At 43.0% G+C, this 26,882-nt stretch overlaps 1 protein-coding gene across 4 annotated transcripts; it reads right to left on the reverse strand.

Moving 5' to 3' along the window:
- Window positions 1-346: 346 nt before the first annotated feature.
- Window positions 347-25,913, reverse strand: STAMBP (STAM binding protein). Of its 4 annotated transcripts, none has more exons than XM_047745595.1 (10): window positions 25,807-25,913; window positions 23,694-23,911; window positions 13,460-13,535; window positions 13,078-13,173; window positions 11,592-11,958; window positions 9,309-9,433; window positions 8,305-8,442; window positions 3,066-3,178; window positions 2,380-2,479; window positions 347-1,018 (listed from the first exon to the last, which is right to left on the reverse strand). In XM_047745595.1, exons 2-10 carry the CDS (start codon window positions 23,894-23,896, stop codon window positions 962-964), a joined length of 1,275 nt encoding a protein of 424 aa, XP_047601551.1. In that variant the 5' UTR covers window positions 23,897-23,911; window positions 25,807-25,913; the 3' UTR covers window positions 347-961. The 4 variants fall into 4 exon arrangements, 3 of the variants coding, with proteins under 3 accessions (XP_047601551.1, XP_047601549.1, XP_047601550.1); XM_047745593.1 differs by having other exon boundaries at window positions 25,314-25,835; XM_047745594.1 differs by having other exon boundaries at window positions 25,733-25,831.
- Between the last annotated feature and the right edge of the window lie 969 nt (window positions 25,914-26,882).

The raw sequence follows: 26,882 nt of genomic DNA on the forward strand, positions 1-26,882 counted from the left end.
GGTGGGGTGGCAAGGGAATGTAATCACTCAGTTGGAGTGTAACCTGGCACCGCAAATAAAGGCTCCATTATCGTTAGCTGAAAGCTTTCAGGGCCTAAGGAAGAAGTGAATGGGATGACCCACTTGAGACAACACCAGAAGAACAGAAAGCTTCACAGCTCTGGAAGATGGCAACAGGCAGACAAACGACACTGAGCATTAACAGTGAACTAGGACACACCTTCAATATCAGCTCAGCTCAAATTCCATTTTCCCCTCACCTTTCCCCAAACAATCAGATCTTTTAGTTAGCCTGTTTCCACAATACTTGATCAAACAGATCACTCTAGAGCATACACACACAAAATATGTTAATTGTTATTTTATTGTAGAGGAAAAAAATATCCAGACATATTTGTTAAATAACAATACTTCCTGACAAAATCACTCTTCAGGGTTTTTGGGCCTCACCATCTGGTCAGACATAGTGAGCTATCCATCACCCTTGTAATAAGCTTCATTAATGTTGTCATAAACCACAGGAAAACCCAAAGATTTTCTAAATGGCTTCCAAATTTCTGCATAGATGTCCTTAATAATTCCAAAGGTAAACAGTAGACAAATAGGTGGAGAAATTAGGAGCATAGCTTAGAGGAAAAAAAAAAATGTTAACAACTTGTGAATCTAGAATAAAGGGTATAGATTAAGTGTTCATTATACCATTCTTTCAACTTAATTTTTTAATTGCAGACAGACTGAAAAGTTGTCTTAGTGGGATCATGCTATTTTTCCACACTTGTGTAAAAAATACAGCCAATTATTTCTTTTTAAACCAGAAATAGAAAATCAGTTCTCCCCCAGGTGATACTCACTTTTAATTCTGTCTAAAAAGGCTTCCAGAGCTTTCTGGAAAGTTTAAATTAAGGGCCTACAGTACACTGATATGGTTTTATAGTTCTTGGGAAGTGTTCGAGTCAAATTCTCATCGAAGGTCTGTGATGGTCACTGCTCTGTCCACAACAGTCACATGGCTGCAGCTCTACAACAGGGAAAGAGAAAAAAAGGGAAAGTCCTGGAAAATTCTAAGAAGTCACTTTCTAAACCTTCCTGTTTAACATGCTTATTCTGGCTAGTGGTTTCCAGTCTGGAACCCAGACTGCTACTTACATGAGGTTATGGTGAAAGGCCCAGGAATCAGTGACTCCCCAATCCCTATCTGTAGCCTCAATCAATGTGGGCCCTGCATATCTTCATTTACTTTTCAATTGGATGTATATTCTAGAGTTGTTCATGAAATTTACGTTTCTTTGAAAGAACTGATGAATTCATTAGTTTTTTTTGGGTGACCGTGTCAACCAGCTAATACAGCGCACCCACTGTCACGTGGGGAATGCTTAGTTTCATCATGCAAAAGGGGTCTTTATAACTGAAAAACTGAAAATGTGGGCACTCTTTTTGCAGCCACTATTTCAACATCCTGGTACCCACACATTTATTACATTCCCGGCAGACTGACCTATTTTGGAACAGATCTTTCAGAAAGTTCTTTCTCAAACTCAGCTGAAAACTGTCATTCTGTGAGGACTTAGTTTCAGTTCTGGGAGGCCTACAAAGCACACTCGATACCTTTTCATACAATAATTCTTCTTTCACTGAAAGTCGGTTTTCAGATCCTCCCTGAGGTTTCTCCTCTAAACATCCCTGGTTCCTTTCATGTGACAAGATTCTGAGTCCCTTTTCCATACTGGTCACTTTTTGGTGAACCCAAAAGAAATAACACTCCATGGCCAGCATGGAGGGAAGCAATCTATCACATTAGATTTGAGGGACAAATTGAAATATACTGATCTTACCAGCGATTGAAACTTTTTATTCATGGACTACAACTTAGGGGGAAAAAAAACTTCCTAGGAAGGTCAGAAAAATAAATCCCTATTACTTAAGCAAAATTTCAGAATCAAATATATCTTACCAATCTTAAGGGGCTTTTTTCCTTTGATTTTAAATCTCTCACTGAAGTACAGCCTTAGCAACTGGCATTGATGAAGGAAAAAAACTAACATTTAATAAGCCAGCTACTGCACCAGGTACTTTCTTCAATTAAGCCTCTCTCCCTATAAAGTAGGTATTATCATCATTATCATCCCCCTTTCCAGATGAGTAGGCTGAGGCCCAGGAAAATTAAGTCTAACCCAAGATAGTCCTTAAATGGCAGAGCTACGACTCAAATGTGTTCCTATCCCACACCGCTTCCCACGTATGTTCTTTTTAGGAAGATTTGCAAAGATAAATGACAAGGTTGATCCTCTGCGTGGGTCAGAAAGGACAATGCACCTCATCAGCTCAGACTGTCCTCCCTGCTTGACGCATAGCCCCAATTTCTTCTATGTAGATACGTACACAGAAGAGAGGTGGGTCCTTGCTGTGCGGATGAAATCCTTTCTGGCGACAGGAAGAAATCTCCTCTAGTCCATGGTCAGTTAGTTTAAAGAATCCAGTTCTGCAATAAAAAAAGCAGGCCCAGAATCAAGCAAAGGTGTTTCCCTAGTCCCAAATATACATGCACATGCACACGAGCGTGCACACACACACACACACACACACACACGGAGTTTGTTTTGAGACAGCTTCAAAAGTGTGCTGGCACATCGGTCTCTTCTCTGCTGAATGAATCAGTTAGAGAATGACTCATCACTGCCACCACACTAGTTTGCTTGGAGAACTCATAGTAAATAACAGGATTTAGAATGAAAGAGAAGTTAACTGAGATAATCTGTTTGACTTTGAAATTCTTTAATTTGACACCAGTCTCTTAAAACTCCTGTTGCTTCAAGTCAAACACTTTAAATTTCTTATGTCCTTTTCTTAGAAAAGCATCAAAATTGTTGCTCTGGCTATCTTTTTTAAAACAAGCATAGGAGGTGTATCAGGATATGGTGCTTAGAAGGTAACTTTTAAAAACAGCCAATTACGACCACAATCTATATATTTTACAGAGAACAAGGTCTGCCAAATAGAAACCTTTTCCTGAGAGGCTTTTCCCCACTATTTCCTTATAATGCCCCAAACCACATCAATGTACTTACTCCTGGAATTTGGGGGAACAAACAATGGCTATTGACTCCGGCAACATCATCTGGTAGGAGCAATGAGTGTGTAGGTCAACACTGGAGAGGAAGGCGGTCTGTGTGGGATGAGTCTGAGAAGAGGAAAAAATGTCTGAGATGCCCCTCAGTGAGACAACCAAGCCTGGCCCATGAAGGAAATAGAGCCAAAGAGCTCTCAGCTGGCCACAATCTCCTTCTCAAGCACAAAGCCACTGGCAATCACGATGGGGCAATGCCTGAAGTTCATTACTTTTTGAGCACTGTAAAGAAGTATAGCTTAACAGGAGTATGTGAAGAAACGCATAACTTCTAATGGACCATCAAGACTTATTTGGCCCCTCACAAGCTTTCTCTCTGCAATGGAGAGCCATCCATTCTGGAATAGATGGTAGACGCTGTTCAATACTTCAACATGGTAGAAGTCAAGGACTTAACAAACCCCAGGTGGGTGAATGATTCTTCTTCTTGGCAGAGGTCAGGCGTGAGTGTGCAGCATTATAGGCAAAAATAGCAAATGCTGTCCTACGGCTAAAGAATACCATCTAAGGATGTGAGAAGCTGGGGGCAATCAGGATTTCAGTGGTAGTTAAATCACACAAAGACCCTTTCTTGTTTGGGAAAAGGACTAAGATATTGAAATTTGAGGGTAATCCATTACAGCACCATCAAAATGTACATTCAATTGATCTCATTTGTTTTCAACCACTTAATGTTTTATTGAGCACACTGTTAGTACACAAATGAACAGTCACATAATGCCTTATGTTCATCTTAGAGGAGTATGAATACAGATAACAAGAATGTAAAAAGAAAGCCCCAACAGGACTCAAAAAGACTACCAACCTTCACTGATAGAAGGGCCAGAACATAAGTGTACTCGATCAGTGTTCTCAAACCTGCTGTGTAGGAAATGAAGCTCCCGAGGAGCCTGTCAAAAGCACTGGCCCCTGTGCCCACCCCTAGAAATATCCATCCGGAGACTTTTTTTTTTTTTTTAAAGCTCATTCAGGGGCAGCTGGGTGGCTCAATCAGTTAAACATCTGACTCTTGATTTTGGCTCAGGGTTGTGGGATTGATGAGCCCCACATTGGGCTCCATGCTGGATGTGGAAACTGCTTGGGATTCTCTCTCTTCCCCTTTGTTTTTTTCCTCACCTATAAATAAATAGATAGATAGATAGAAAGTTGATTCAATGATTCTTATGTGCAGCCTCATCTAAGAAGCACCCCTTCACACAAAGCTGTGGCCAGCTCACTGCAGAAGAGGTCTGCAGGCCAGGAACAAGTCAGCTGAGTGCTACAGCAAATCCACACACAGGTTCTCTTGGGGCAGGTATGAACTTTGGTGACCACAAAGGAAAAACAATGTCTACCTAATTATGTGATCCTACAGGACAAATGGCCTGTACCAACACCTTTCATCCCACAGTTAGAACAAGGAATTTTAACTGGGACAAACGAGGCCTATACAAGCTGATCTAGGCCTCTGATCTAAAGTTGGGTTAGCTAGAAAGACAATATAGAGACACACAGCAGGAGCTCAATAAATAATTGTTAAACTAAATCAAAAAACCTTGTCTTGAGCCTCTATTCCCTTCTATTGTGCTTTCTCTTTCTCCTTCCCTTCACAATTGAATTTCTTGAAAAAACAGTTGTGTCTGTCATGCTGGAGACAGAGGAAGGCATTTTTATGAAGAGAAAACAATAAACCAAAGGAGCAGAAATGAACAAGGAGGTTGAATGCTGGGGGCAGCTTCCACGCCTGGATGGGAGGGAGTAGCCATAGGACAGCGATGCGAGCTGAGGCAGGGCTGAGGCAAGCTGAGGGACGGCCGTGAATGCTGGGCGGGAGGGTCACCCTGTAGCCGGTGATCAATCCGTGATCATACACATTTCTGGACCAGGGCACCTGGTTTACAGCCGGCAGAGTACAGAAGGAAAAACTGATCTCCTCCATAATCCTCTTGCCAAGTTTAGGATGTGAGCAAACCTCTGCTTTTTTCTGCTTTTAATCCCCAGTTGGGAAGGAATGGTACAGAAAGATCACTGGGGAAAAAAGCTGAAATACTATCAACTTCAGCTCTAAATTTGTTCTTAGCTGGACCTTCAGTGACAATTTAGAAATCCTTTTATTCATTTGGGGCTGAGTTCTACCTGTAGTCTAAATAGTAATTACCCAAACATTCCCCCATCTCCTCCAGTTCTTAAAACCACCTGTCTCCTCTGGCCAGGCAGAGCATCTAGATGGCAACCCTGTTGAATCAAATGAATTCCACCAACCCCTCCAAACAGAACCTCCAAAATCTCTCTGTAGCTTTCTTTCTTCAATTCTGTCTGAGTGTTTTCTCCCCCATAAGAAGATAAGCCCCTTCTTGTACTTCTGATTGAATACTTTCCTACCTCCACATTACCTGGTCTCTGTCCCTCTACATCTCCTCTCCTGGCTCCACGATTCTCCACTGAGCTCTGCTGGCTCACTGGGCATACAAACACATTCACACAACTATACACAAGAATGTAGATAAGCCTTAAAAATGTTAAGCAAAAGAAGCCAGACACTGAAGAATACATATCATGATCCTATTTATATAAAGTTGAAAGTCAGGCCAAACTAAAGTGTCAAGGTCAGGGATATACAAGTAGGTAGTAAAACTGTTAAGAAAGCAAAGGATTTCCAGAAAAGGTGGGAGAGAGGTTACCTGTGTCAGAGGGCAAGCGTGACAGGGCAAGACCATGGAGCGGAATCATGCCTCCCACAATGTTCTAATTCTTCACATGGGTCATGCATGTACGTGGGTATTTGCTTCATGATTCACTGAAGTGTACCTTTATCTTCATGTCCTTTCTTACGTCTTTCCAATATAAAGGTTTCAAAAAAACCCAAAATCAAACCAAAACACATGTTCAAGCCTTTCACACTAAGCCATAAATCAAGCAAATACTCTCTCAACCTGGCTATTCCTTAAATCACCATCCCATTTTTTTCCTTTTCCCTGTGAACTAAACTCCTTCCAAAAATAGTGTACATTTCACCATCAGCACAACCTCAATTCCCTTTACTTCTTCAAACTCTATAGCATTCCTCCTCCTCTGGCTTCGGTGCCTTAACACACTGCCTGCCCTCCCCCTGTTCTTCCACCTCTCTGCTTTGTGACCAACTATTATTCCCTATACTTCCCTGGGGGGCCTGCCCCCAACCTACTGGTGAATCTCTTCTTGCTCTCCATTCACCTCCAGTTCCAAGGCCTCCCAGGTCAGCTCTATGCAGAGGTCTCCCAAATCCACTTCCTACCCTGACCTTGTTCCCAAGTCCCAGCCACATTTCCAACCGCCTGCTAACTACCTCCACCAACAGAAAGCCTCACACATACTTTAAATTCAACATGCTCAAAACTGAACCCACAATTTATCCCACTTCTCAAGTAAGTTATCCTCCTGGAGCCCCTGTTTCTGCTTATGGGATAATCACTGCCACCCCCATGAGTCAGGCCTGCTCTCTAAGTCACCACTGGCTTTTACTCATCCTCCTCTTGCTCATTACCCACATCCTCTGAAATCCTACATTCATCTCCTTCCCAAATGCAATGTCATCACCCTAGCTCTCATCAGTAGATTCTATCACCCCCGAAACCTCTTATATGATCTCCCTGCCTTGACCTACTTTAAAACAGCTTTTATTTTAGATATTCTAAAGAATGGCTTTGAGCATAGCCTTGCTCTATTAAAAAACCTTTAAAAACTCTCCACTTACTACAAAAGAACTATTTTTTAAAAGATTTTATTTATTTATTTATCAGAGAGAGAGAAAAGGAGAGAGAGAGAGAGAAAGAGCATAAGCAAGCAGAGGCGAGAGAGAAGCAGGCTTCCCTCTGAGGAAGGAGCCCAATGTGGGACTCGATTCCAGGACCCTGGGATCATGACCTGAGCCGAAGGCAGCAGCTTAACCAATTGAGCCACCCAGGACCCCCCAGAACATTGCTCCAATACATCACATTAAAGCTTATCAACCAGTTTCCTGATATGAACCATGAACCCCAACAAACCAGACCTCTCAATGTCTCAGGAACATAGTCTGCTTATTCCAGTGCTACCCCCTGCACACGGAATTCTCCCTTAGCCCATCTTGTCAAAATTCTGGGAAATCAAGCGAGGTGCAATCCTCCCCTCCGAATTCCATAGTGCTGTTTGCACCTCGGGAAGCACTTGGCACCTTCTGCCACATGTGAAGAGTGATTACTTGTCTCTTTGTCTAGTCTCCTTCATGAGACTAAAGCCCTGTCTTACTCAAATTTGTATCCTCCGGCAGATAAGAAACAAGTTTTCTGCCACCCACATACTATATAATAGGGGGTACCCAATAGAAGGTAAATATGTAGGTCATGGAATGCAGACAGGAGGGGCACATAGGACGGCCTCTTGGGTCAGTATTTCCCAAATCTAACATACAAGAATGTGTAATCTCCCTAAATCCAGAAATGAGCAGACTCCTTTGTAAGTAAGCCTATCACAAAACAGGAAAAGTAGCTTGGTCTGTGGAGTGAGGGATTGAAAAAGAATTGGAAAAAAAAAAAAGTAGAAATGACCTCTAGGGATGGAATTACATTTTACCTAAATATCACCTCTAGGGATGGAATTACATTTTACCTAAATATCACCAGGCTACTCACAATAAGCAAACCCTTGAAAATCTGCCATAGTGGTGACCCAACTGGTTTACATAAAGGTATACGCTGTTTTAACAAAGACCAAATGCAAACATCTGAATTATCTTCCTTGGCTCATTAAAATAGTTTGGTTTATATACCTTTCAGGAACATCATTTGTGTGAAGTAGGCAGAGCCTCTACAGTCAATATCCGCATATACTCTAGGCCAGCATCTTACCACCACTCATACTCACAGGGAAACTGGGACTTTACAGGAAACAAGTTCATTTTGATTAAATTAAAAATTTTAAAAAATTAAATTAAAATTTTTTAATTAAAAAAATTTTTTTTAATTAAAAACATTAAAAAGCCCTAAGTAGTTCCCAAAAATCAGTACCAGAGTGGAAGCAGCCAAGTATGCAAGGGAAGTCAAGTGTGCCTCCGGAGGAGGGAAAAACAGTCACCTAAATAATCTGGCCATAGTTCACTTTGCTCAAAGAAAGAAATAAGCTGCATGTTTATAACTTGGGGAGAGAGGAGGAGCCTGGCCCTCGGAGAGCTCGGGATTGCTTACATGGATCCAGCCCAGTGTGATGAGACCCTGCTGATCCTGTATGAGGAAGAGCTCTTCTTCGTTCTCGGTGTGGCAATAATCAGACCCAGCACTTTGCTTGGGGATGAGAACATGAGTAATGGTAAACTCATTCCTCATCTGTCAAAGGAGAAAACAGTTTGTCACCACTCCCTTGCACTTATGCAACCCCCCACTGTCACAGTAGTTTCAAGGTAAATATCTGTACAACAAAGGCCGTTCTCAAGCCAGCATGAGGACTGGTGCTCCCTGAGTCCCTCACTCAGTGGTTTCCAACCTTGGCTGCTCATGTGCACTGCAGGGGACGCTCCACAAAGCCCCTGGCGCCCACAGCCCAGTGGGAATTTCCAGGGGGAGTCAAATGGGTCTACTTGTGGGTCCCAAGAAGCTCTGGGATAATACCATTTCTCTTCCGTTGCTTGAGTCTAAGGTAGTTTCCCTCTTACTGGTTCTCTTAACCCTTCTCATCCTCTAAGGCTCAGTTTCAGTCTATTCCATTTCACTCATTTCTGCATTCAGCAGTTAGCAATGGGTTCTTCAAGTGCCTTTATTCAATGACATTTCCTTCCTCTGAATCCCTAGCATTCTACCACATACACCATTCAGTGTGTTATTCATCTTTGGGTGTATCTCCCATCTCTTCAAAATGCTTGGGTACGTTCTACGGACACATGCTATGTGCCTTACATTTTGGATAATCCAAGGCCTACCATAAAGCAGGTACGCAAAAACTGATATACATGTAATGCTGGCTCTTCCTACCAAGTTTAGAATTATCTATTTCTTACTACTAGCATGAAAATAATCTGTTCAGTTCAAGGGACCATGAAAATCACACTCAAGGTAACACTGCATTACGCCATCCCCGGTTCCTTCTGCAGAGGGACCGTCGCAAACAGTAACTGACCCTGGATATCTTCTCTGAGAGTCACAGGAGGCCAAGGGGGAAGGTAGAGTCTCAGCTCAGGAAAGCGTTTGGTTTTTACCAGTTTTCCACAGAGAATTCCACATGTCTCTACTCCTCGGGCTGTGTTGGCACTGGCTAACTGGAGGAACTGCGGGCAGAGCCTCTCGGGCACCGCCACATGGCGCAGTCCGTCAATTGTAGGAGCTGTCATGGAAAAAGGAGAGAAGTCTGAGACCAGGGGGAGAGCCTTCCCAAGCAGACCCCAGAGCTGGCAGTCCTGGGAGAGCAATGCCAAATCACTGGGGTTCCCCAAACTGTGGACAGTGAGTGGGGATCTCATCCTGACGGATGAGGAGGAGCGTTGTGGCCACAGAAACTGCAAGTGCATTACTTTAAAAAAAGAGGCTTGAACAATTCAAGTTAAGACAAAGGTGAACTACTACTCAAAACAAGTTCCTGAGTTATTTAGAAATTCTCAGTCACAACCTAATATAAAGGATTTTTTTTTTAAAAATAACCTCATTCAACTGAGCTTTTATTTTTATTTTAAATCTCTCTTTTATCTCACATAAGAATATTGGAGAGTAGGACTTTCAAAGAAATATACTAGATATATTCTGGGTAGTGGAAAATACTTTGGGTAATGAATTCTGAATTTATTCATTTAGAAGAACGTTAAAAATGCCAAAACAAAACAAAACAAAAAAAACCCCATCTGGTCCTCAGAAGAGGCATGAATGCACAGAGCAGCTCATAAGCCTGGTTCAGAATGCCAAGAACAGGCCCAGTCACTGGACACCAGGGAGAGGCCCTGAGAGAGACCACAGGCTCAAGTTAGGATATGTCTTTCATGGTCACATTTTCATTGAAAAGGAAAGGAAAGAAAAGAAAAGAAAAGAAAAGAAAAGAAAAGAAAAGAAAAGAAAAGAAAAGAAAAGAAAGGAAAGGAAAGGAAAAGAAAAGAAAGGAAAGAAAAGAAAAGGAAAGGAAAGGAAAGGAAAGGAAAGAAAAGAAAAGAAAAGAAAAGAAAAGAAAAGAAAAGAAAAGAAAAGAAAAGAAAAGAAAAGAAAAGAAAAAAGAAAAGGGATGTTCTGTTTCTGCACATATAACAGCAAGCTCTGAACTGCTGGGGAGGTAACAGACAGGGGAGCAGGCAGTCACATGGCGGTGGGACGGTGGCATGTGAGGATTCTGAAGGAAATGTCGGCACAGTCCTTTCCTTGCAACTCCATAACCACTCCCCGAGTGCACACCAGTGCGCTCACTGTGCTCAGCTCACAGGGAACACAAATACAAGTAAGATTCAAGCCCCAACCAGGAAAAAGTTAAAATCTAGTTATTGGCAAATGACTACACAATCAGGGAAATGATCTCAACTGTATTACAGATACTAGAGATTTGAGAGTCTTAAGGAGAACAGAGTCAGTCTAAATGAAGGGAAGGGGATCTGGCAAAACTTTAAGAAAAGCAAGGAAGGCAGAGATAGAGAAAGGAGATTTTAGGTTCAGGGCGAATGTTAACAAACCTCCTTGGATAAAATAGTCCAGGGGCTGCTCTGGGAACGTGACAGCCCAATCTGACCAGAGCACAGACTATGGATGAAGGAAGAGCAATGGGAGACAAGCCTACCAAGTCCATGGGAAGAAATCCTAAAGGCCAGGATTCGGAGTCTGGAACCCTTTGTCCATCCACTCTTACACTGTCCTTGTAAGTGGATCTTCTGCAAAGCTGACTTCCTTAAATACTACTTGAAAGTTCTTTCCCAAAATGATCTGTTCTACTAACCGAGGTATGTGCACCATTTTGCTGCTACTGTTACTGTCTCAGACAGTCTCTCAGTGGTGAGAGGAGGAAAGACTGCCAACAGTTTTTACGGCTAGCCTGAATCATCACCGACTATGTATAATATTGAACTTGACCAAGCTCCTTAAGGAATGGGATCATTTTCAAGGCAAGTGCAACTCTGTAGCCCATTTTTATTTTTTAAAAGTAAATTGTTAAATTATAAAGTGATACTATAAATTTCAGATTCCCCTTCTAGAGGGCCAACAGTATTCTCTAATTCACTGAACATTTTGAATCTCTGTAAAATCCTTACAAGTGGAAGGGTCTGACTTTCAAGGATATTATGAGCTCTTCAGAAAAGTGGCCTGCTCCAGGTAAATTATATGGCTGAAGCAAGAGCCACCTGCACATGACAGCCAGTGTCACAGAACCCAGCATGGCAATACTGACCAAAGGGGCTTCTGTGACCAGGGTTTAATGAGTGGGATCATGGAGGTGATCTTGGGCTGAAACCCACAGAATGACACTCTGTTTGGGGGCCAATGAGATGGAAGAGGCCAAGAGCAAGTGGACTCACTACTTTCTGAGTTGCTCAATGCTCCCGGTTTCAAGGACCTGTCCACCACGGGTGGCTTGGCAGGCCTCACGGTTGTATTACAGTCCGTAGACTGTGCAGATGCCACAGGTGCCGGGGGGAACACATCTGGGGAGGGCTTCTCCAAGTCCGGCACCAAGGGGCCGCCTAGGCCAGGGTCCACCTTCCCAAACTCCTGCACGATCTTCAGTCGCTCCTTTTCCAGCTCCTGGTTCCGGATCATCTCCTCAAAGGCATGGAACTGCTCTTGCTCCAACTGCTGCTGCTTCTGCTGGGCTACCCTCTGCCGCTCCTTCTCCAGCTCCTGCTGGATGGCCATGCTCCGTGCGAGCTCTTCCGCTTCCCTCTTCTGCAAAGAAGGAAGAGGAGTCAGGCTTACACGTGACATTCAGGTGACTTCACACCTAGGGAGGACAAGGCTTTGCAGCACAGTGATTTCCTAAAATGTGCACCTGCTCCGGCCCGATTTCCCAACACGGACCTCGCACTTCCCTCGGCAGTTCCACGCTGCGGAATGTCACTGCTTGTGTCTAGCTGGCCACTGCAGACTGACTCTGCAAGGACAGTGAAGGTCCTGATCCCCTAACTCCCCTTCCTCAATGGCTCTTTACTAATGTATTTTCTTCTTTACTGATATCTTGCAATTTACCATCTAATCCTCATAATCTGTATCTAACAGTTTTATTCTGACTGTGCTGTGCATACATTCTTTATCCCAACCAAGGCTGCAAAACAGAACCAAATCCAAACTTCACCCTGCTGTATTGGGGGTCTTTACTGAATTTTAACCCAAAAGGAAGCCTCCAAAATTTTCCTGCTGATCAGTTCAATACAGAGTGACATTTTAAACTAATAAGAAATATCAAGTAATAATCTCCTTCAATAAGGTTTTCACTCACTCAGTCCCTTACAAATAGATGCCTCATAGCTGTTTACCGCCCTGCTAATTTGCAGCATCCGAGTTCAGAGAAGGGCTCAGCAGAGCACTACAAAATAACGTGGAAGGGCCCCCAACCCACAGGAAGTATTCACATCTGACACAGACCACACATATGCCTTGGGAGTTTCTCAATGTGTCCTAACTCACTCTCCCTAACAAGAATCATTTGAAAACAGATTGAAGAGCAATCAGTTATTATAAACAGGTATAACCAAATGTGAATCAACACCCCAAAATTTGCTGATCTAAAAACCTGTCCTTAGGTTCTCACTCTAGATATAGCAAACAAGATTTCCTGTTCCTCAAGTTACCCTGTAAGACAAGCAGGCTAAAACTATGTTAGAATTCTCAGCCTAAACACTTGTGTTCCACTCTTTTGAGTTTCTGGTCTTTGCTGAAAAAGTAAAATATGACAGTAAAATCATAGGATCTGCTAAAATATCATATTGCAATGCCAGGACACAGCCAAAGAAACCACAATAATTTCTTTTCTTTTCTTTTCTTTTTTTTTTTCTGTTATATACTTACCTTTTCTTCATTATATTCTATATATTCTTTTGTATATCGTTTTAATAGCTCTTCCTTCAGCTCTTCTGCCTTGGGAAATGCAATTTCCTTCAACTTCTGAGACACAAAAACAGAAAACAGAGAATTAGAATAATTCCCAGCTAATTAAGTACAGAAGTAAAAAAGACTTAATCAGCTTGGCAATGGCAACAATGTTTCCCAAAACAATGTAAAATACCCTCTACTGTACCATACCTGCTACTTCATAACCGATCTGGTGAAATGGCCTTATCTCCCGTTGCAGGATTTGAAGCTCAGATGTGGACACCACTACTTTTACCTTGAAGTTAGTCTGTGCTGCTTTGAAGCTTTTAGATGGGCAACAGTGAAAGTGAAGACCCACCTTTACTGTGTCTTTCTTTTCAGGAATGACAGCTGATTTGTAATCTCGATGCTTTGGGAGTTTCTCAATAAAGAGCCTAAAGAAATGGATCAGAATCATTATCATGCAAAGAAAATGTCCAAATGTCCAACAGACTCTGAAGCAAAGCAACTCCCATGTCCTGCAGCCACCACAAGATGGGTTTCCAGACATGCAGGAAGGGGTCACACAAACCCAGTGACCACATTCCCCACCCATCTTCAACCTGTGTTTCTCTCCTTGCCTGAATCTGGTGTGCAGGAAGCACCAGACTCCCACAACTAAAAAGATGAGTGTGGGGTGGGGAGGGGGCAAACTTACCCTGTGCCCAAAAATTTACCTCCAAAGAGATTCTTTTCTTATTATGACCATGACAGGCTTCCAAAGGAAAGGGCCTCGGTCACAAATTCTTCAAATAAGACTGGCAACCAAGGGCAGGAGGCTGAGAAAATCCATGTTCTAGACTACTCTAGCCCTGTGACCTTAAACTTGGCTTCTTTTTCTTTGGGATTCATGTGCCTTCAAAGCAGAATATTCCTTGCATCATACTAAGCACTGAGATCCTTAGACAGTACATGTGTTGTATGTGTGTAATATGTGCATGTTATGTGTGTGATGTGCATTACAGTCCTCACGAAAAGTTCTTAGAGAAACTAAGTGCTAGATTTTCTCTTCCAGTTTTATCCGTAGCTGTAAAGCTCAGTGGGAAAAGTAAACTGAGTCAATTCACAGATCTCTAATGTTTATGATGTGGGAACAGTGGGAAGAGTGAAAACAAACAGAAGTTCAGCGACTTGTCACAGCCCAAAGTGGCAGATTCAGCAGGCCAGTTCGAGAGTCTACGCTTCTAACCACTATATCACTCTGCCTCTACATGGCTCCAGGACGCCCAGAACTGTTGGAGGGGTACTGAACAAAGATGTCTTTTAATAGGATTAAGGTGAAATGAATTCAAACTGATACCCAAAACAAATCAGATGAGGGGAGCTTACCCACAGCTCTAAAATACCATACTGTAGTTGGGACTAACTGATTCTTTTCTACTTTCTGCCCATGGGTAGGAGTAAACGGAGGAGGAAGCCTCAGTAAGGGGAAGGAAGTCGACCTCCACCAAAGCAAACTCTTTTGAAAAGAGCCCTCCTCCCTTGGTTCTATATTAGGCACATAAAATTTTCATTTCAATCCAGTTTGACAAGACCCTTCAGGCAGGGATGAATTCTAAAATCAAAATGATTCTAAAACTCTCCCCTTTGGGTTCACAGAGAAAGATATAAAACAGTTTACTTGAAGTCTATATTTAAAACACAGATTCATTTGGGGGAACCTGGGTAGCTCAGTGGGTTAAGCCTCTGCCTTTGGCTCAGGTCATGATCTCAGGGTGCTGGAATCGAGTCCCACATCGGGCTCTCTGCTCGGCAGGGAGCCTGCTTCCTCCTCTCTCTCTCTGCTTGCCTCTCTGCCTACTTGTGATCTCTCTCTGTCAAATAAATAAATAAAATCTTAAAAAAAAAATACAGATTCATTTGTTCACCCATCAAACCCTGAAGAAGATATTAGGATAAGTAAGGCTAGTTCTTATGTTCAAGACACCTATCTATAATTCAATAACACTCTCTTGGCTCTACAAGACCAAGATACCTGTTCCTAACTTTAGCAGGCTGAATGTTTGTATGGAAGCCTGAATCAGCCCAGATAGCACCATGTCACATGACCACCACACTTCATATGCACTTGTGCTCCCAACCTGAAGAACTGAGAAGTGAGGCCAGAGATTCCTGTGTCTTGTGCTTCTCTGCAAGTCCCTCTAAAGCCAGCACAGTGCCTGTATGAAGAGGCACTCAATAAATATCTGAGCAATAAAATGGTCTTAAAACCTTCAGATGAGGTGAGTTAAAAAAAGAAACCCCAAGTATACAAAAGTGCATTTGGTATGCCACCTGGTCTGTAAGAAAGAGGGACAATTCTCTATGTGTTTGTACATACATTTCAAGTACACAGTAATACAGGAAATCAAGGAGTGAAACCTCTCACCACACACCTCTATTATTTTGATGTTGAACCATGCAGTGGAATCTAGTTTATAAGGTAAAACTTCTAGACAGGTACATGAATACCTTCCTCTTGTCCAGCAACCATAGTCAATTCTCTGAATGGGGACCATATGGGCAGAAGGGTCTCTTGAAACCAGAACAGGCAACCTAACCCATTGTCTGTACAGGAGGCAAGTGCTCAGGCGGGAGGGAGCAGGCTCTGGAGCCACCCTGCCTGGCTCAAATCCTGGCTCACCCATGACCAGCTGTGTGAACTCCGCCAAGTTACTCAGTCTCACTACCCTTCAGTTTCTAGATATATACTCTATATACGGAGACAAACTAGCACTACCTGATAAGGTTGCTGGGATGCTTAAAGAGATTTTTTTTAAAAGTGCTTAATGAGCACTGGGTGTTATATAAGACTGAAGAATCACTGACCTCTACCTCTGAAACTAATAATACATTATATGTTAACAAACAAACAAATAAAGAAGAAAAAAAAAAGGAAGTGCTGAGCACAGTGCCTAGCACATAGCCAACATCTGCTACAATGGCTATGTACACTATACGACTGTTTTTACTAATAAATAAACAAAAAGTGTGAACAAGAACCGATGAAGATGTTAACACCAGGGCTAGAAGTGTTGCAGACACAGAATATCTGTGGCCCAGAGGTATACTGTTCTCTGGGGTTAGATCTTGTTGCAGCTTAGAGAGGGGAAACATACCAAAGCAAAGATGTATTGGTAAGAACACAAGCAAAACAGCCTGTTGGGACAATGGGGATAAAAAGAGATACACAGAAAAGGAAATACAAAAGGTAAATATACAAAAGGGTATTCAACTTTACTTACAATGAAAGAAATTCAAATTAAGACAAGGTACCATTTCCATATATCAGATTGGCAAAGGTTTAAAGGTTGATTATAACCAATGTAGACAGGGTGAAAGGAAATGGGTGTCCTTACACACTTCTAACAGGACTGTAATTTAATAATACATTGTATTACCACGGGACTGTAATTTTCCTGGGGGTGGGGAGAGACAACTATTCAAATTTTAAAATCTGCATATCCTTTAAACTCACAAATATACCTCTAGGAATTTATCCTACACAACAGTACTAAAATATACATAAGACTATTCAATATAGCATTGGTCGTAAAAGTAGGGAAAACTAAAAAATTAAATGTCCATCAATAAGGGATTATTTAATAAATTACGTTGCACCCAAATGTGAAGAACAACATAATCATTCCCTCATTCATTCAACATATTTATTGAGCATCTACTATGGGATTTGGCAGTGAACAAAGTCATAAATCCCACCTCATAGGGTGTGTGTTATGGGGTGGGCGGATAAACAATAGAAGAAAAAATATATTGATAATCAGTGCTAGAAGTCATTGATAGGGAAGGAAAACAGGAAGCGACAGGAGAGGGAGTGGGATTTTATATAGGGCAGCTAAGGAAAGCATCTGAGAAAACGGCATTTAATTAAGCACTGAGAAGATGGCATTTAATTAAGCCTGGAAGAGACGAAGCCATGAAGAGATCTGGAGCAAGACTGTTCCAGGCAGAAATGAGATGGCATGAAATGAGATCAGTATGACTTGATAGGGAAAGATATGACTGTTAAGAAAGCAAGTTGTAGGGCGCCTGGGTAGTTCAGTTGGTTAGGCTCAGGTCACGATTCCAGGGGTCTGGGATCAAGTTCCATATCAGGCTCCCTGCTCTGTGGGGAGCCTACTTCTCCCTCTCCCGCTGCCTGCCACTTCCCCTGCCTGTGCTCTCTCTCTGTCAAATTTAAATAAATAAAATCTTAAAAAAAAAAAAAAAGAAAAAAGAAAGTTGTAGAACAGAATATACTGTATGAGCTTATTCACATTTTAAGAAACAAGAATAAACACATGAGCCTAAGTGCTTGCATGGACAAACATTTCCCTCTACACACAAGAAATTAACAGTGGTCATCTCTGGTGGATTCTTTTCACTTTAGTATTTCCCTGGCTGGGTGGTTTGAAAAAAAATTGTTTTAATCATGAATATTAATTTTCTATACAAGTAACTATTTCAGAGAGTCCAGCAGAAACTCTATAACATGGAGGGACGAAGGACTCTCCGCTCCGCTCTCCCAATCTTAGAAACTGATCAGCAAAGTGAGCATGATCACAGACCCTAGTCTATAAGCCCCGATCCCAGAAGAAAACATTTTCGATACAGGTGACAGACCATTTTCAGCAAGCAAGTCTGTGCTATAGGAGGCTCACACAGGAGACAAGAAATGCCTAAGTCCTCTGTAACTCCCTTCTATGTAGCCTAGTCAATGACCATAAAAAGCTGTGAAAGAATTCACCGCCTGGATTATTGTCTGTGCTCATCATGAAAATATGTACTGATTTAATATGCTGAAGATCCTGCTATACCGGGGTCTGCAAAAGGCAAAGCATTCCTACAGGAGGGAAAACCTCTGAGAGGGAAATGTAATTCAGATCACTCAGATGCCTGAAGTGTCCCGGGGAAAAAGAACAAACATGCCTTTTAAAACCCGGAATTAAAGTATCCACAAAAGGTCTAGAACAATGACTTGCAATAGTGGGGGAGGCAGCGGAGTGGTGAGGGAGATGCCTGCTCCCCTCCCTCCTCTCTCCTCAGTTGTAATAACTGCCTAAGTGAGCCACTGTTACTGACAAGAATATACCAAGAAAAATGAAGTGGAAAACAGACTGAGAATATTAAGCCAGAACTTTTTTGCAACTCCTACGGCTTGTCAACTCACAAAATCAGAATCAGGGTCTTAAAGATACCGGCGAGAAAAATGAAAGTAGCTACATTTATTGCTTCAGGTCAAGCCATCCAACAAAGTCCCAAATCAAACTCCAAATCTAACAAGGCAAGTAAATGAGCTGCTTCATCCCACCCGCTTCTCACTGAGCTCTCCTCCTGGCCCATTTTGTGGTATTAAATGGTCCCATCAGTGGGAACCATATACAGGGACAGGTTCCCCATAGTGATCTTGCTGTGAACATGGATATTCGTGTCACTCAAAGTAACCACAGGTCACAGAACAAAATCATGATTTAAGTATCTGTGTACTCTTAATCCTACGCCCACTTGCCTAGCCAAGAGCTTATTGCTACAGTTAAGCTCTTTCTTTCCGTGCTGTACCATCAGCACCATCGGCTTCCCCTTCTCCACAGGTTCCTTTCCATCAGCAAAGAAACATGCTCCAGAATCTCCCATCTTAAAATACTATACATTCATGCGCTCCTTGTCCCTCTTCAGTTACTCCCTTTACTCTCTGTCCAAACTCCTCCAAAGCGTTATCTATGCCAGGGCCTGGCAAAGTACAACTAGTAGGTCGAGTCTGGCTTGCCATCTGTATCTGAAAATGAAGTTTCGTTGGAACACAGCCACACCCGTTCGTTCATGTGTTATCACACTACAGAGCTTGTGACAGAGATCAAATAGCTGCAATGCCAGAAACGTTTACTCTCTGGCCCTTTATAGAAAACATGTGCTGACCTCTGGGCTGTACTCATGGTCTCTGCTTTCCTAGCGTCCATTCACCTTTCATCCCACCCCGATCCAATGTCTTCTTAGTCCTTTCAGTGAAACCTGTTTACTAAGATCACCAGTGACATCATGACAACCCCAACACCTCACCCACCCCATCTGACCCATTCTGACGCAGCTGGCCACTCTCCTGCAAGTATCGGCCTCCTTTGGCTCCCATGACACCATTCTCTCCTGGATTTCCTCCTGCCTCTCAAACCTCCCTTCAAGTCCCGTTTGCTGGTTCTCTCTACCTAACCAACCTCGAGGCTCTTCCCATTCTATAGTCTTATTATCAAGGTTTCTTGATCTTTGAATGTGTCATGAATCCTCCTAGCACCTGATGAAGCCTATGGACTCCCTCTCAGAATAATTTTTTAAAGATATAATATAAAACATGAAGGATTAGAAACCAATTCTACTGAAATACAGTTTTCCAAAATATAATAATTGTATTTTGTGCTTCTTTACCGATATTTTGTTAATACATTAAAAAAACAGCATCTACTTGTGGCTTTAATAACTGTACTGTAATTCAGAAGCAAAGGTAAGTGTAAATGCTATTTTTGGATATCAACATCAATCATAATGTACTACAAAATATCAACTTTGGGGCGCCTGGGTGGCTCAGTGGGTTAAAGCCTCTGCCTTCGGCTCAGGTCATGATTCCCAGGGTCCTGGAATTGAGCCCTGCATCGGGCTCCCTGCTCAGTAGGGAGCCTGCTTTCCCCTCTCTCACTGCCTGCCTCTCTGCCTACTTGTGATCTCTGTCTGTCAAATAAATAAATAAAATCTTTAAGAAAAAAATATCGATTTCTCCCGGTGGTGACAGCATTACAAATATTATTAATACTACTGTGCAAAATGGAAGGAAATGCTAAATTTCAGTGAGAGGTTAGTAAACAAGAAAAGTTGTTCCCAACTGAGTTCATGGAGGCTAAATTCTATCGATGAATCCCTGTGGGGTTCCTGGATCTCTGATTAAGACCTATCTGCCAGAAGATCTCAGCAGCTCTCATGGCTTCAGAACCACTCATATGCCGAGGACTTCTTGTATCTCCAACCCAGACCTCTCCTCAGTTGAGACTGGTACATCCAACTTCCTGCTGGATATCTCAGAGGCATCTTAAACTTAACACCTTAACATGTCAAAGAAGCCAGGCCCGAACTCTTGAATCTCCTCCCCTTTGAATCTCTTCCCTTGAATCTCAACCCACCCTTTTTTCTTTTTTTTTTTTTTAAAGATTTTATTTATTTATTTGAAAGGGAATAGAGAGAGAGAGAGAGAGAGCATGAGATCGGGGAGGTCAGAGGGAGAAGCAGACTCCCCACCAAGCAGGGAGCCCGATGCGGGACTTGATCCCAGGACTCCAGGATCATGACCTGAGCCGAAAGCAGTTGCTTAACCAACTGAGCCACCCAGGTTCCCTCTCAGCCCCTTTTCTATACCATTCTCCCCATCTCAGTAAATGCGCCCACACATCTAAAGTTACTCAGGGCAGAAACCTGAGGTCAGGGGCACCTGGGTGGCTCAGTTGTTAAGCGTCTGCCTTCAGCTCAGGTTATGATCCCAGGGTCATAGGATCAAGCCCCGAGTTGGGCTTCCTGCTCAGTGGGAGGCCTGCTTCTCCATCTCCCGCTCCCCATTTGGGTTCCCTCTCTCACTGTCTCTGTCAAATAAATAAAATCTTTAAGAAAGGAAAACTGAGGTCAACCCTGACACCATCCTTCCCAAACTATCAGTCAGTCACGTTGACTCTACCTCCAAAATGCCCAATCCCCCTGCTTCTTTCCACACTGCCACACTCCTTCATGCCATTGCCATCAGTCTCTTCCTTGAATTGCCGTAAGAGTGATATTGCCATAACTCATCAAGAATTGCCACAATTCATCAAGAGTGAATTGCCATAACTCATCTCCCTGCCTTCTCTTAACACACCTTCCACCATTTACCACATAGTAGCCCAATTTATATTTGTTGGAATATAAGTAAAATTAAGTCATAACCTCACTTAAAACTCTGCCATGGCTTCTAATGCTGTCGAGATAAAATGCAAACTCCTATGGCCTGCGTGATTTGGCCCCACTTGCCTCTCCAGCCTCATCCCCTTCTCCCTCCTCCCTTGCTACACTCCAAACACAATGATGTTCCTTCATTCCTCAGAACACACAAAGGTATTTCCTACTTAAGAGCTCTGAACACACAATAACACCTGTTTCAAACACTCTGCTACATGCTCTTGGAAAGACCAACTCCGTGGCATCCTTCAAGTTTAAGTTTTACCTGCTCAGACAGACCTTACTCTATTTGATACCCTTGGTTAATCTCTGTCACAGCACTCTCTTTGTCGCTTTCCTAGCATTTGCCTTACTCTCTGACATTTCTTTGCTTACCTGTTTATTGTCTTCTCCCATAAATACAAAGATACACCATGAAGGGCAGGGGCCACTTACTTCCTATGTATCCAGGACTTAGAGCAGTGCCAAGCGGACAGCAGATGTACATAATACCTATTTGTCAAATGAATATGGTCCTTGCCCTCAAAGCACTTGCTACGAGAGGCTACAGGACCCAGAAGGTTCTCCAGAAAATACTGGAGTGATTCCATGATTCTATTTAACTTTCTCAACCATGATTCTTTGAAGAATTGTGCCCTGTGGCCTCATCCTGGGAAAACTCTCTACCAGATTACTGGAAATATACAAGAATATTATTTCTACCAGCAGTAGAAGAAAGGGACAGTAGTCAAAGAAACTTCTCAGGAAAATAAGTTTTGTGCCTACTACAGCAAGGAATGAAAAACCCATAATAGCAAAGAGAGACAAAAATATAATTTAATTCTATGTAACTTTATCAACACTGAGGTCACATAACAGGGCATGACGGCATGGATGGCCTGCATGATCTCTGAGGAGACAGGGACTACTTCTAAATTGAAAAAATAAAGAGACAACAGCAGTCCTTTTTTCTACCAAAGGGACTCTACAATCACAGTACGAATCCCGGGAAGTCCACTTGTAGGCTACTTTTCTTCAGAGCACCGGTTCTCAACCAGGCCATCAGAGACCATCAGATAACATCTAGAGACATTTCTGGTTGTCACAACTCAGGGAGGGGATAAGGGGTGCTATTGGCATCTAGTGGATAGAGACCAGGGGTGCTACTCAACACTCCACAATGCACAGACAGTACCCATAACAAAGAACTATTCTGTCCCAGATGTCAACGGTACCAAGGTTGACAAACCCTCCTGCCGAGCAGTATGTGATCAAAAACTGAATGTGATACAAATGAAATGCATTTATTATTTCGGGGAGGACATGTAAGAAACTAGTAAGAGGAACTGCCTCTGGGGAAGGGCACTGAGAGTTTGGGGAAAGGGAGGGATAGGGAGACTTACTTTTTAAATATATATACCCTTTTGTGCCTTCTGAATTTGTACCTTGTATACATGTTACCTATTCAAAAAAGAATAAAAAATAACCAAAGATAGTCAGTGTGGCTTAAACTATGGTCTCAACTCTAGCTTCAACTCACAGAACATTATCAAAAACAAACTAAAAACAAGACCAATGTCATAGATGAATCCTAATTAAAGAGTTAAAAAATCTAGGGGTGCCTGAGTGGTTCAGTTGGTTGAGCATCCGACTCTAGATCTCAGCTCAGGTCTTGATCTCAATGTCCTGAGATCAAGCCCCATGTGGAGCCTACTTAAAAAAAAAAAAAAAAAAAGTTAGATCTGAGCCTTCTCACTCTGAAGTGTGGAACAAAGCATATCACGAAACCCAGAGCCTACTTCCTCACATATAGAATGGGAAGACGATGAGCCCTACCCCATGTACCTAGAACTATGAACATCACACGAAACAATGCAGGGGAAATACTCTATATGAACTGTAAGAATCATACAAACACATTATAGTCATTATTTTTCTAAAGGTCCTGGTATCATGAAAGAACAAGGCTAGATGAGACCCTTTAACATTATTCCCTTCCTAAATTACACATCATTTCATCATCACTGGGGTTTTAGAAGTTGTTCCCTGTTAAATGCACTGCCATCTTCTATTTATGCTGCCTACCTAAGATGCTAAGTAACTCAAGGGAAAGGTCTCATGATGAGCCACACAAACTGTAGGTGGTCAATACCTATTCAATGATTTGCATGATCATAATAAAGGTTAAGAAGAAAAACCTTTTTCCTGAATCACTCGGTTTGTGACAAAAGAAGAAGAGATGACAAATTTTGGCTCTGCTAAACCTCAACAGTAATCCTATGATTAGCTGCCTTAATAAAGAGAGCACAGGAAAAACCTTCATCCATTCAAAACGTGTAGTTTAACCATCCTCTCTCTTGCCTAACAGCTGGGCCACGTGGGCACAGGCCAAAAAGCTAGGTCTCTTACTCATGAAATCACTGAGTCATGAAAATAACACTTTCAGTACTCATAACTTTGAATGTCAAGGACAGTCAGTATGTAGGAGCTGCCTGCAAAGAATGATTAATGCTAATGATGTTGTAAAGTTCTCTAGTTTTAGCAATTCCGAGCAGAATAAATGAGCACAAGAGCAGAATGAGTGAGGCGTCAGTCACCAAAAAAGAAAAAGGAAACTGGAGGTGTCTTACGTGATATACTTGTTATAGAGGATGAAGGCGTGTTCAATGTTGCCTTCCTCAGAGTAAATGGATGCCATTCGGATAATCTCGACTCCAGAGCGGAAGTACCGTCGGGGTGGAATGTCTTCATTTATCTCCACTGCGCTACCCATCTGGGAGAGGGCCCTCACCCGGTCTTCAGGTGGAAGGCTCACATCTCCATGGTCAGACATCAGGACCAAGAAGTTCTGAGACAGAAAAAACAGGTGGCATCAGCACCATCGTCCCCATCACCTCAACACACACAACCTAGCACACAGTATGGTTAGCCCAAAAACTTCTACCTTACAGAGAAATTAAGAGAAAAATACCATACGCTTGTGGTTTATATCAGATAAAGTCTCTTTTCCACAAGAAGGCTGAGACCCTCGAGGAAGTGCATATCACGATGATAAAAGCATTGGCCAACTTAAAACCCCACAAAACATGTGCCATGATTAGGTGGTACAGGGAGTAAAACTATAATGGGGATTCCGTTCTACCCTTTAATCATTCCCTATCATGAGGTGGCCCTGCTCTCAGCACCATAAAAAGATGGATTGTATCTTATATTTTTTCTGCTACTTCTCCCACCAGCTACCCACTTCCATCTATCCCAGTACTTGGCATAGTATACTCAATGAACTTTCATGATTGCTAACTGATTTCAAGTTTGGTCATTTTTATTTAATGAGAGTAATGACACTTTCCCATGGTGTACTTTTTCATTTCTAAGCACAAGGTGAGGGGAACTAGTCTGGGAATGAATGCAGACCAATCCTAGTTCTGCTCACTAAACCCCTCTTTCAGTCAAACCACAACATCATTCATCATGTCAGGGTAAGGAATTTAGATCTGAAAAACAACTTACTCAAATCTATCTTCAAAGACTAAGCACTCTTCAAATAACAAAAGGGCACAAAGGTAACTCAGTATGCAAAAAATAAATAAGTAAATAAATAAAACAGACCAACAAAAAACAGGGAGGGAGTTTTCCCTCCCTATGCTTCGAACTGCAGTAATTCTACAATCTTTCTAGATCTGATTCTATTGCTACGATCAGATTCCAACTCCCAATTGGTATGACTCTACACCATTTTCAAGAAGAATCTGGGTATTTGATACACATTGTATTACAGCACACCCTAGCCAGCATGCTCTAGAATATACGACTAGAATAGAACCCATTTTGGAATTCAAGGCCCTCTAACAAGTGGTCCCACTTTGTCTTTTCAGTCTTAAACCTTACTCCTTCCCATCAGAGATCTTTCCCTTCAGTCAGGATTCTGATCTGCCCAGAAATCCTCAAGTGTGTTTCATTGGTCTATCCACTGTTTTCCCGTTCTCCCCTCCAAGCCCTCCCTCAAAGAGGCTTTTCTTGGCCAATTCTACCTCTAGCTCACTTCCCCCAAGCTTCCTCTCTAAACACCCTCACGAGTAGTACAAAAGCTGTGCAGACTACCAGGGATGCAAAGGCCTTCCATCTCCCCCAAAGCCGTTTTAGAGGCTCAGAAAGCCGTTCAGCAAATCTAAAACCTCCCCAGGCTGCCTAATTAGTAAACTCGATCCAGAGCCCATTAAAGCTAACTGAAGCTTGTTGCGCCTCAGTACCTCTGGGGAGATGATCTGTAAGGTCGAGAATGAAACCCCCTCCCAAGGCCAGCGAGCGGTACTAGAGGGCTGAGCAATACTCCAGAGGAGATGCGGCATCCGCAAAAAAAGGAGACGGTGGCATAAAGGACTGAGGAGGAAAGACGAGGTCAAAGGAAGTTGCAGGAACGAGCCGAGGGGGCGTATTCAGTAGAGAGGGACCTCCTGACACCTGCTTGAGGTCCCCTCCTTCAAGGCCCTCACGCCCAAGTTGCCAACCCAGGGCAAAATTATCCAAGATTCTCGGGTCTTCAGAGCGCGGAGGCGGAGACGCGCGGGGACGCGCGGGGCCTGGCTGAGGCCGGAGCCGTCAGTGGCCTCGCGCGCGGGGGGCCAGGCAGAGGGCGCGGGGACGACAAGGCTGCAGGCCCCACACTCACAGCGGCCGCTCCCCTTCAGAGTCCGACTACGCTCCGGGCCTCAGCCCCACCACATTTCCCGGACCCTTCCCCACCTGTCCCCGCGGACGACACTCGGAGCTTCCGGAAACGTCACATCCGGCGCGCGCCCCGCCCCTCCCGCTGGTCTGCCCATTGCACTTTCAAGAACGCAGGACCCAGGGCGGCGAGCTGGTGGGAGGGGTTAGAACCGCCACCTCCCCGCCCCCCGTCCCCTGCCCCCCAAAAAGACTGCCAACGAGGAGAGAGCTCGACAGCGGCCATCTTGGTAAAGGAAAAGCGACAAGGTAGAAGGGACAGCGAGTAGTTAAAGTAGTTAAGTGATCAAGCTAACTTCTGTTTGTGGAATTAATTTGACTTTGGGTCGAGTTTCCTGCCAGATGGCCCCTATACCACACTCACACAAATCCACACATCAACATTCAAAAAGGGATTGGTGATGCAAGTACCTGGCTGAACTAAGCAAAGTTTCTAAATTGGTGGAAAAAAAACAAAAAACAAACTTGAAAATTTCTGCTTGTTTGTGTCACTTCCTGAGTGTATGTCACTACCTGATAGCCTGAGGTATTTGGCATTCGCTTCTATTACCTAGAAAAGAACTTAAGACTAACTTTTGAATGTTAGAACTCCAATACAATTATTAAAAATGAGTGTTTGGGGGCACGTGGGTGGCTCAGTGGGTTAAAGCCTCTGCCTTTAGCTCAGGTCATGATCCCAGTGTTCTTGGATCGAGCCCCACATCGGGCTCTCTGCTCAGCAGGAAGCCAACTTCCTCCATTTTCTCTCTCTCTGCCTGCCTCTCTGCCTACTTGTGATCTCTGTGTGTCAAATGAATAAGTAAAATCTTTTAAAAAATAAAAATTTTTAAAAAATGAGTGTTTGACTTCTAAGGGCCACGTGCCAAGCAATGGAGACCGAAAGATCTGTATGATGCGGTTCCTGCCCCTGCAGCCAGGACAGGCAGCTGTTTACACCAAGTACAAACAGTGGCATATTCTGTGTATGGGTGTGTGTTTGTATGAATATCTTGCACAGCTGCTTTCCAAAAAGGTCCTTCAAGCCTGCTATCTCCGTATCAGGAGATTTTGTATATCACCACTTGGATACTTTCTGCTCTCCGGGGAAACTCTAC

Source organism: Lutra lutra, chromosome 9 (genome assembly GCF_902655055.1).
Source record: "Lutra lutra chromosome 9, mLutLut1.2, whole genome shotgun sequence".
Classification (NCBI taxonomy): Eukaryota; Metazoa; Chordata; class Mammalia; order Carnivora; family Mustelidae; genus Lutra; species Lutra lutra.